The following is a 12,007-nucleotide window of genomic DNA, read 5'->3' as shown; positions in this document are numbered from 1 at the left end:
TTCAACTTGTCAATCCACTAGCCTATGTCGGTAACCTTCGTATACAAAGTTTTATTATATTTAATAATACCACGGGTTTTAATCAATTTTATAAATACTATTCTCAGTTTAAAAGATACCTTTTTTATTTTAAGCTTTTTTCAATCAGCATCTAAAATATTAAACGGACTTTTCAAAAGGTTGTCATCACTTCAATGATTCTAGTGAACAGAACTGATTTTACATTGATTGAAATCGCGAACAGTGGAAAAATGAGAAACAATTTTACTAAGAACAAAAATCAATCTTTTTGGATTCCTTTCAAAAGTAAGTTATTCGTTTTTTTCTTTTCGCTACTTGTCAATGTGATTTAAATCATAAAATGCAAAAATGATATATTTTTTATTCATTCATTTCCAAGAAAACAAAGTCAACGTTGCCGAAACTACTGCAAAGAAGGTTCCAACTACATTTAAAGAGTCATTACGAACAACTTTGATTATTGGTCAGACATTTTCTTTGATACCCGTTAATGGAATTTTAAGCAAAAATACTTCTGATATACGGTAAGTAGTTGTTTTGAAAGAACCATGTATATTATACAATTACACAAAGTGTTTGCTTTTAGCTGTAAAAGTTCTAAATGAGTAAACGTTTACCTTATTTAATGTAGAGTACACTCTATTAAAAAATCAATAGTTATAGAAATAATAAATAAGTTAATGATAATATATTACAAAAAAGCGTTTTTAAAATTTGTATTTCTATATATGAAAATTCATTATTGTTTACCATCTGTCGCCACATATCTAGTCCTGCCAGAAGTTACTGCCTTGTTGTATTTTAATAGAAAACAAATAATTAATGTTACGTATTTGTTCACTTTGTACAGGGTAATTGTATATATATAATAAATTATGATAAATTCGTAGTAATTTGTATGTGACGGAGGAAAGAGTGAGAAGTATAACAATCTATATATCGGGTAAGCTGCTAAAGTGGTATAGATATAGTTTAAAATTTGGTTAACTTCGAAGAGTCTAGTAGATAAATCTAATGCCTTCTCGAACCTTCGCACCGAGCCTGGCTTCGTTCTCACAACTAGATTAACTCTGTAACCAAACGGTGAATCCTTGAAATGATGAGAGGTTACTTCTCTTTAATATGTAGCGTCTAAATTTTCCCTTACAAATCTTTTCAGGCCGTCATAGAAAAATTAAATTTGAATGTTGGTAAAAAATAAGTCATTTGAGTTTTTTTTTAATATTTTTATATATAATGTATGTCTGTACCTTGCTACCTATCAAGAATGGCTTTGTACTACCTAAAGTAATTGGAAAGCTGCATACGTGTACATGAAAAACGATGTCACTTATTTTAGAGTGTTCACTTTATTAGCGCAGCTGTGAAACTGCAATATAAATATACAACGCATGTACCATAAAAACGTCAAGTTTATATCGCTTGCTTGGTTTCGGATGAAGTTGATGCTGTTAACTGGGTGCTATTACAGTTTCTTCGGAAATGAGTTCACGTAGCGGAAGAGTCCGTGAGCTTAAAAATAAAACAGAAGCTGGACAGACGCATACCATTTTTTTTTTCATGTCCCCCGCTATTGGGGGCCTCTCGTACCCCTATTTATTGTGGGATAGGGACAGCATTTATTTATTCACATTGTCTTTTATTTTCTCTCTCTTCTTTCGTTCTTCACATTCTCTTTCAGTCTATTATCTCTCTTTCATGCTAGTTCTTCTATCTTTCTCTTTTGCTCTATTCTTCACAGTTTTGTATATTGTTTCTATTTTATCATATTATTATCTATTTATTTACTATGTTTACTTTTTGTTTATTTCTATTGCACTTTTTGCAATTTCTTTGCAGAGGGATAAGAATGACTGCTTATGTTCTCCGCATACCATACGACGCATACCATTTGTACGATGTCGTTCGCAAGTAGTAAACCACTCTGCCCGAGTAGAGCTGCGTAGTGTTTATATTGTGTATATGCGTCTTGGGACGATAACGTGGACCACAGGCGAGCCAAGGAAGGATCCGGATCTTATCTCGATTTACTCACGCTGTTCGCTGTTAGGTAGCCGGCGGCACCCCTAAGAACGGGTAGTTTGTAATGACCTATCTAATCAGCGTATTTGGTACGTTGAAGTTCTAACGCAAGCGTTTAATTTTTTCCCATTTAAACCTTTTTAGAGATTCCTTCTTATACGAGTACTTTGTAATCTTTAAGGAAAGATGCACGTGTAGAAGATTTATTATTATGTAGATACCATAAGTACTTAAATAAATATTTCCTTTAGAAATTGTATATTGTTGTTGTTGTTACTTATAGATTTTTAACTCTGTTATGCTCTTAATGTAAATAAATTATTTTATTCTTTTTTCATGTACTTCTATGAAATACATATGCAAAAACTACTAGAAATTCTAGTTTTAAATTGTGTAATTTTATTTTAAGCAACTGTGGTCCTCGCAACTATATTTTTACAACTTAACCATTAGAAATGCTTTATTATAGATAAGTTTACTTTATGTTAAGTTAATCGTTTTAAATCTATTTATTGTTACAGATTCGAATGGTCTTCATGGAAGTGTGTCTATACATTTCTATCTCTTATTGGTCAGTTCTTCATAACGGTTATGTGTATTTTCAAAGTCGCACATTCTGAAGTAACATTGAACGTAACAAGTAATACAATATTATTTTTATTACAATTAATAATAATTAAAACAGGGAATTGTATATCAATAAAATTAATATAAAAGTAAAAGTAGATAAATAAAACAAAATGTTGATCGACCGGAAAATCTGTAATTCTTAGTATGCTGTTACTGAGCATCAACTACATACATTTATATATATATATATATATATATATATATATATATGCATATTAATTTATATATTTATTAGCTCTCGTCGGTCTGCTTTGCCAAGAACATTCTATAATGTATTAAGAAACTTATTCAAAAGGGAAAATGAAATCGAAAGCCTTTCTCAAGTTATGGCATGATCAAGGAAATAAAGATTTTTTTATTATGTAAATAGATTACAAATTATAAACAAACAGATATCAATTTAATATCAAAATTTATTTTAGTAAACCTAATAAAGTTTACTAGTAGAGTACTACAAGTCCACTGTTTTAATTCATTATTATTAACTGTATGTTTGAAAACTCTAACAAATGTAATAATTTAATGAATTACTTTTGGGCCTATGACTTTTTTTACATTATTTTGTCGTTTTCAGCACCAATAATTTTTTATAGTACAACATGTATTACAATGATCATGTTTTTTCGGATTGCACTGAGATGGCCTCAGCTTGCACGGAATATATCTTACGTCGAGGAAATGGATCCAAGCTTCGATCGGAGGGTTACATATAGATGTAACATTACTTGTGGCATTGTATTGTTTTTGGCTTTGGGTAAGTTATTAAATGTACATTTTGGTATTCGTTCTTAATATGTCTGTTATTGAAAATAATTTTTAGCTTTTCTTTATTTGGTTTAAAGCATTCTACAATTATAGTTAAATAGGAAAAAAATATTGTTTAAATTACGAAAAATTAAATTTTTAGTTTGTTTGCCATAGACGGGCAAGTAGACGTAAGACGTCTACTCACACAACTTAGTTAAAGGCGGCCTTAAGGCCGCTTACAACCGGTCCTATTGGAAATCGATAGACAAGACCTGCATTTTACAGTGGATGTCCTACCACTGAAATCATCTTGATGTTTTAAATACAATAAATGTTCCTACTGAAATCTTTGAATTTTGCTATTGATCACCAAAGATGAATCTATTATAGATGCCTTTTTACAGGGCAGGCTTTTCGTGGAAGTTTAAGTTCAAGTTTGTGCAATATTGTTTGAATATCATATAGTTTTGTGGTTAATAGATATGACTTTACACAAATTCATAGACACAGGATACCAACATTTATTGATGCACCAGAAACAAAATTGTTATTACTCTTTAACCTAGATTATAATAAATATAATTTCTTTATGTTTACTGTGTGGTTGAACGTATAACTATTTCTTTCAAATTGTAGAGAGTTAGATGCGACAGATTTGTTTCAAAACATTAATTTATTATGAATTATAATTTTTTTGTCTCATTGGCATTTTTACTCCAATTTTGCTTATATGAAAATTAAAACATATCATTATGTTACAGTGGAGCATATATTATCATTGTTGTCTGCGTTTGCTGGAGCTATGGTTTGCTATCCTAATAGAAACATTTACGAAGGATTCGTCAGACATTTCTATCCTTGGGTTTTTAATTACTTACCATACACACCTTTTCTTGGAGGTCTGACACAGGTAATATAGTTTTCTTTTATTTAATTAAACGTTTTATAATATTTCATGTATGATTATTTGTTTCAGTTTCTCCATTTTCAATCGACATTCATATGGAACTTTTCTGATTTGTTTGTGATATGTATGAGTTACTATTTAACTTCTCGTTTGCAACATGTAAATAAAAAGCTATTGGCAGCTCAAGGAAAGGTATGATCTATTCACAATACTTATTATACCATAAGATTTATTATGGCAACCATTTTTCAAATAAGTAGTTTCAAAGACAACTTTTTGGTTATTTACGTTATAAAATAATCATTAAATAACAATTTAACGAAGATCTTGTATTAAAATGTTCAACTACGTAAAAATTAAATATTTAATAATCTTCTACGTGTCTATATTCAAATGCCATAACATTGTATAAACATTAATCCATATTTCTTTTGGTCACGTCATAACTTGTGAACGACATTACCGTCATTATCTTTTTTATGTTTCCTTATATAAAAAGTTCTTATGGATGAAATAGAAAATTGAACGCGAAAAATGTTAAGGCTATTGAAAAATTTTCACAACGTGCAAGACGCAAGTTTTTTTTAACTGTCATATTTTTTTCATCAATCTATAAATCATGTGTTATGATTATTTATTTATTTATTTGAAACAATATTTCTTGTAGATTTTTCACTATAATCAAACTCTTAAAATGGATGAAAATAAAATAAGAAACTCCTTTTCCGAAATGAATTGATACTTCAGATCGTCATAGTCAAGTCACTTTAAGAATGCTTTTCTTATTTTTTAGTGTTTGTAAAAAGTACTTGCCGACATAATAACTTTGAAGTATGTTGTGGGTAAACTTAACATTATTTTGTTATGAAAATTTTATAAAATAATTTGACATAAAATTTAGTTAATACCGTGTGTATTAATGTAATTATGTGAGTAATTAATAATTTTTAATAAAAATTACGTTAATATACAAAGTAGATAATAAGAGAAATATACAGTATCTCTAAAGTTTCAAATACGTACTTGTGTTAGTTAAAATAAGTAATTAATACATTCCCGACTCTCAAAATCAGTATCAGGCGCCGATTCCATCTTCAAGAGGCAGCATGGGTTCGCAATAATTAATTATTATTACATCAATTTTACATTTCTATATGTTATTTATTTTAATCACATTTTAAATATTAATTATGTCTGCCTCTGCTTGCTTCTTTTGTGGAAAAGAGATGTTATTATTGATTTAATTAAAATACAAAGCATTTTACAAATGTAAAAAGCGTCTAGGTAAGAAAAAATCAGTGCTTAACTGACAAACGGTTTTTATGGAATGGGAATCCTAAACCGATAATTGCAGCATGAGACGTCAACATACGAGTTGAATTCACGAGCTTGTTCAATAAATACTGGCCAATGTAGTTGTTAAAAATAAAAAATTTCAACGTGCGAACTCTCAAACGTACGAAGTTATTTGTGAATTGTCAAAATTCGTGAAGTTACATTAGTCATTATACTTTATAGATTTTTTCAAGTTTGTCCGCAATGCACAATTTTTTCCATAAAAACCTTCAATAAAGTATTCTAGGAAACTTATAAAATGAATGAAAATGGTAGAGCCATTTTTGATAAAATGGAGTAAGGAAAATAAGGATTAAATTATACATAATATAAGTAAAATGTATGAATACAACTTCTTTAGTATTTACCTGAAGTATTCTGGAAAACTACTCGTGAAAACTACGGTCGTGCTACGCAGCTGGTGAGGAGAGTCGATGACGTAATCAGTGGGATTGTCTTCATTTCCTTCGCTAACAATCTATTCTTCATTTGTCTGCAGTTGTTTAACACTTTGGAGTAAGTAATATATAATTTGATATGTTCATTATTATTTTGATTATAACCCTAATATTTTTTATACCTTAATTTAAGGAAAATTGGTAAATTTGTTACTAATTTGTTGCATTGATAGTGGCTAAAATTTATTTTCTTTTGTCGAGAAAATTAAACAGAAATACTATGCACATTTTACGAAATTGTTTAGTGGAAATCATTTAATAAACCAATACACGCAAATCCGTTTTGTGCGGTGAATAAAAGCTACGTAAAAGAAGTGAAATCTTTATTCGTGCTATTAAGATAGTTTTTACGACACAATTAAATTCACATTGGCAGTAACTCAAAACCTTACGAAGTAAATAGGCATGGTTAAAATTTAAAATCATTATCTTTTGTAGACAGATATTTCTTGTGTGAAACTACATCAAACTATTTTTTTCTCTTGAAGAGTTGATTTTTTTTTCAGTAACAATGTTGTTATAATAAGTTTTTCGACTATTGTTTCATTAGATGCTTGTATATAAATATATCAATAGCCAGATATACAAGTTCCTATTTATTATTATTTTTAGTTGATAACTTCCTTAATTATTATTTTAATGTCATAATATTTTTAACCATGGTACAAAAAAAATGAAAATAGTGTGTGTGTATATAACAGTTATTTATAACAACTGGGTATGTGGAATCCGTGATGATTAAAATATTTTATTCCCTACGATGTACAGTGGATTCTATCCTACAATTAAATTTAAATGTAACCTGAATAATAAAAAAATAAGGGCTTCAATAAGGATTAAATCAGGACTAATAAACCTCACCTCTTCTTTGGATCACTGTTCAGGGAAAATTTGTCGTACGTAAGACAATGATACATAAGATATGTGTGACTTTATTCCGTCCTACGGGATCGACGTCTTTACTTATAGCGAGGAATAATCTGTATTTCATGGGCTAAGTTGATCAAAACAAATATAAGCTTAAAATTCACGTTACAAAACTCACGTACGTAAAGAAAACAAGTACAAAACATTAATACATGACTTACTTTGTTGCAGGGATGGAATTAAAGGGACAGGCGAATGTAACAGCCGTGTTAAAAAGTAAGAGAACTTTAATTTAACACAAAAAATACTACACAATATTCAAAGATATATCTTACAAAATTTTGCAAAACATATTGGTTAACAAAATTTTGCAGATTCGATTTTATAATTTGTGCTAAAACATATCATATATGTATTATATGTGTCATATTGTAATATATATGAGACGATTTATACATAATTGTATGTATGTGTGTACATCATTATCTAGGTAAAGCCAGTTAGAGGAATTAATAAATATTGATATTACGAAGGCCCTTCTCCATCATATATGTATCGCACAGTTGATTTTAAAATGTTCTTTTGTAGCTTTTAATCTTTGATATAATAAAAAATGTTGATTTTTTATATATTCATACAAACATGTAATATGTTACTGAATATTTATTTATAATGTAAATGTATGGATTGCCTTGTACAAAGTTAAAAAATAAAGAAAGAGAATAATTTTGAAACATTTTAAAAGTTACGATCTATGTGTATGTATGTTAATAAATTTATACAAATAAATATAATATTTAGTAGATAGGTGATGTTTGTTGAGCATTACTATATTTGATTACTTAAAAGATAAATTAGAGAAGGAAACAAAAAACCGGACGACGTTATATATAGGACGTGTGCAAATTCTGGTTATTTTTAATCCAAATGTAAAATAATTGTCGTTGCGTGTATGTGCTGTTGATTTCAACAGTGTCTCCTTTTCTGATTTACATTATGGAAACAATAATTTATGTGTTCTAAGCTCTACGAATATATTTTCATCACTAAAAATCATTTATATATATATACATATATACAGCTTGACGCCTATGATATTTATGGGGCGATATACCGTAACAGCTACATTTGGCGGGTGGTTTAGCAATCGCAGTGTGGTACTGTGGTACGCAGAGGACGCTGACCCATCCTCTGGAAACTTTTTTGCAATGCACATAATGTGAGTTATGTAAGTTTTTATTCCAGAAAACGAACCCGCGACATACGATCGCAAGTCAGTTTTCTACCGTTAGGTTACCACGGCTATGTTATAAGGAAAGAGTAAAAACAATCTAATTGAATCGTTAATGACTCTCACTTATGACGTGTTCTAAATTCATAAACACAACCTTATACACTAATGTTAATTTTTATTAATTTATTTAATATTTTTTATTGTACACGCTAGGAGACATTTAAATAGTTTCGTAATAATAAACAAAAAAGTACAGTATTGACGGTCTTATCACACAAGGCAATGTTTTACAGAAAACCATACTATTGAAAAGGTTTAAGTATAAACATGTAAATTAAATTTTCTGAATTTTTAAATATATTTTTATTTTTTCTTGCCTATTTTGTAATTTTTTTGGTATTTGATGGTTATTTTATAATAATGTTCTTGTGCAGTAAATAAAAAAAGCTTTGTTAAATGTGTCGCGTCATTACTGCATTTTGCAACAATAAACTCAACTCAACTATTTATATATATATATATATATATATATATATATATATATATATATATATATATATATATATAAATGTATAATTGAAATATTTATTATTTTTATTATTAAAGGTTAACTATTATGGGTGGGTACGAAGCAGCTGCGTACTTCTTATTTTCCCTGGTGTATCTCATCTCACGATCCGTCGCTGTATCTCTTATTGCTTCTCAAGTGAACACGGCGTCTACCGTACCAGCTCCTGTATTGTACGACGTACCTTCGCCCGTTTATTGTATCGAGGTGAGATGTACTATAAATAGTGTTGTCCTTTTCTTGTAGTACTATTTATTTATCATTTTTTGACTTTACAAACTTGTCGATGGAGCCACATTTTAAGAACGAATGTTTATTTTGGGAAACTTTCTTCGCGAACCAACATGATTCTTTTGATTCCATATAAAAATAAAAATTAAATTAAGAATTTATTCATCGTTTCAGTCTACAGACGCCCACTGCCAGGCATTGGTCAACCGCATAAATATCTAAGGTATATACCATAATCGCAACGCTTGACAGGCGGGCCTGCGACCGCGTTTTGGTAATATGGTACGCAGAGTACTGCTTATTCTCTGGAAACTTGTTTAAGAACAGTGGCATTCCTATATAATTAATGCGAAGAGTGTGAATCATATAAAATTGTATTCCGGAAATCGAATCCGCGACCCACAATCGCAAGTCTCAGTCCTCTACCACCGGTTTATCACTGCTCATGTACGCTAATGTTCCGCTATTATAGCAAATGCTAACAGTAATGACGAATCTTTTTGTAAATTTTACATTTTCTCTGATTATTTATATACTTGATATGTATAAATATAGCTTGAAAGACAATATATTTGAAACATGATAGAATTTAAACTTATATAGATTATAATTTAGAATAATGATAAATTTAAATTTGAATTTTCATTGTTATTTCTAAATTTAAATTTCTCTTTTATTCTGCGACTAACGATTGCAAGTTTTAGTCCTTGCTGGTCTAACACTGTTCAGGAAATAATTATTTGTTTAGGTATTTTTAATTAGTGATAAACTAATTGTCGATCAGTGTCAAGATTACAAGAGATGTGTTTGATTTCCGACGAGTTTCAAGATCTCTAATTTTAATATAATATGACAATATAGTTAAAAATAAAATTGGTCTATAGTTTAAACTCATACCCATACGATACAGAGCTGCTAGCCCAGTGCTGGCGATCTTACCAGTAATTAAAACCTATGATTTATTTCAATAAAATGAAGAATAATCAAAACATTTAATAATATTACAGGTTCAAAGATTTTTAGATCAAGTACACGGTGATAAAGTGGCTTTAAGTGGTCTTCAGTTTTTTAGCGTCACTCGAAGCTTACTGCTAACTGTAAGATTTTATTTTTTAGATTACCGTTATATTATTATAATATTATTACTATTTAAGTTATTTATTTAGCAATAAACTTGATATATGTGAGTTTTTACAAAACAAAAGGTCTCTAGTTTTTAAATAGTGAAGAAAAGGATAATTATTCTTAGAGTATAAAATCAGAAGATGAAGGTCTTTGACCGGTGTGTGTTGTCAGTAACGACCTACGGATCGAAGACGTGGTTGCTTATGATAGACTTTATAAGAAGGCTCAAAGACACCCAAAGAGGAATCCAAATCCGCAGAAGAACCAAGAACACCGACGTAGCTCGAAGAATTGGATGCGGGAAGAGGGAGACCGGTCATTGTGACGAGGCATACGCCTTGCAGGGCGTCTGTCGATCGATATGACGACGACGACAAAAAATTACATCTTTATTAGTTTAAAGAACTTCAGATTTAAAATTTAAAGATTAATTACTACCATAAAATAATTGTAACATTATAATTTCAAAAAAAAAACTAGTAAAAATTAGACTGAATATTATACTCGTATGTATGGCGCTGTTTATTTTACAAACATTTACATTTCTTTGCAGGTAGCCGGAACAATTGTCACATACGAGCTCGTTATGTTCCAGTTTAATTCACAGCAAGATACGACTATTGCTACAACTGGCAACTTAACAACAACAGTTGTTCCGGGATAACAATAAAAAAGTAATAATTTCAAATATCGAACGAAGGCTCGATTGTATTCTTTACTATAACTTTAAGTAAACATTACGTAAATTAAGATACGGCGAATGTATATTTATTAACAATATTCAATGATAAATTACTCTCTGTTTGTACATTTACAAAAGATTTTCAACAAGTAAAATTATATTTCGCGATAAACATAAAAGTTAGGTTAGGAATTAAAAAAATGTTATACTTAATATATATTACATATATATATTATTATTACAGTTATTTTTACTCTTTCTTTTATATTAAATATTTAGACAGTAATTAGTAATACACTTATTAATCACTAGTGGGAGTTTTGCTTTTATTAACCTTTTTTAAATTTTATATTTTTGATCCAACTTTTTGAACTGTTTAAAATGTTACGTAAATAGAACAAAGAAGGCTTGGCGCAATAAATAAGAATATATAGTAATCATTAGTATCTTAGAAGTCAACACTTAATATATTAGGGACCGGAAAGTAATGTAGTTTCTGTCGACATGTTTTACGGAAAAATCGATTGATTTTTACCGCTTCGGCATTAAAAATTTGTATACGAGATGGCAAAAGGTTATTGATAACGAAGGTGAATTTATTGTTGATTAGAAATAAAAACCTGTTAAACACATAGTCGTGTGAATTTTACTTAAGATAGCGACATAACTTTCCAGTCCCCCTAATATATGTTTTAGTCCTGTGACGGAAAGATAAAATATATCGTTAAAGTTAATAAACACATGTGCAATATTATTGTTGAATTTTTTATACAGGGTTTTTAAGTAAATAAATTTATTTATTCTACTTATATTTCAGCAGCAGATCTGTCACCTTCCGATCTGTTTTCCAACTCGACCCATCTCACTTCTCTCTGTAAATTATTCAAATTTTTATCGTCATTGTTTTTATTTCTTTGATTATATGTATTAACTCCCAACTGATTTTCTCTCATCTCATAGTCCCTCAAAGCTTTATCTCTAGCTTGTACCTCATTTCTAATATAATCTTCTCTCAGTTGAGATTTTATTACATCCTCTCTCATTTCGTTCCTTTGTGAATTTCTTAACTGAGCTTCACGTTGTGCTTCTCTCAACTGTCCTTCGGTTATCTTTAAAATTTTTAAAAATTTATTCTTTAAAAATTTTCAGAGTTACATTCAAAATATCGTTATTCAAGTAG

General features: G+C 29.3%; 1 protein-coding gene across 1 annotated transcript; it reads left to right on the top strand.

Moving 5' to 3' along the window:
- Window positions 1–251: 251 nt before the first annotated feature.
- Window positions 252–10,809, top strand: LOC137929911 (gustatory receptor for sugar taste 64f-like). Its single transcript, XM_068773040.1, has 11 exons — window positions 252–306; window positions 401–545; window positions 2,565–2,683; window positions 3,248–3,427; window positions 4,182–4,330; window positions 4,397–4,519; window positions 6,024–6,178; window positions 7,219–7,263; window positions 8,828–8,996; window positions 10,028–10,117; window positions 10,699–10,809. The coding sequence occupies exons 1-11, from the start codon at window positions 252–254 to the stop codon at window positions 10,807–10,809; spliced, it is 1,341 nt and encodes a 446-aa protein (XP_068629141.1).
- Window positions 10,810–12,007: the final 1,198 nt, after the last annotated feature.

This window comes from Battus philenor, unplaced genomic scaffold (genome assembly GCF_028537555.1).
Source record: "Battus philenor isolate CCGP_79_NKW_IND1 unplaced genomic scaffold, ilBatPhil1.0.hap1 SCAF_5, whole genome shotgun sequence".
NCBI classification, from domain to species: Eukaryota; Metazoa; Arthropoda; class Insecta; order Lepidoptera; family Papilionidae; genus Battus; species Battus philenor.
Note: the sequence above shows the minus strand (reverse complement) of the source record. Positions and strands in the feature narration are given on the sequence as shown.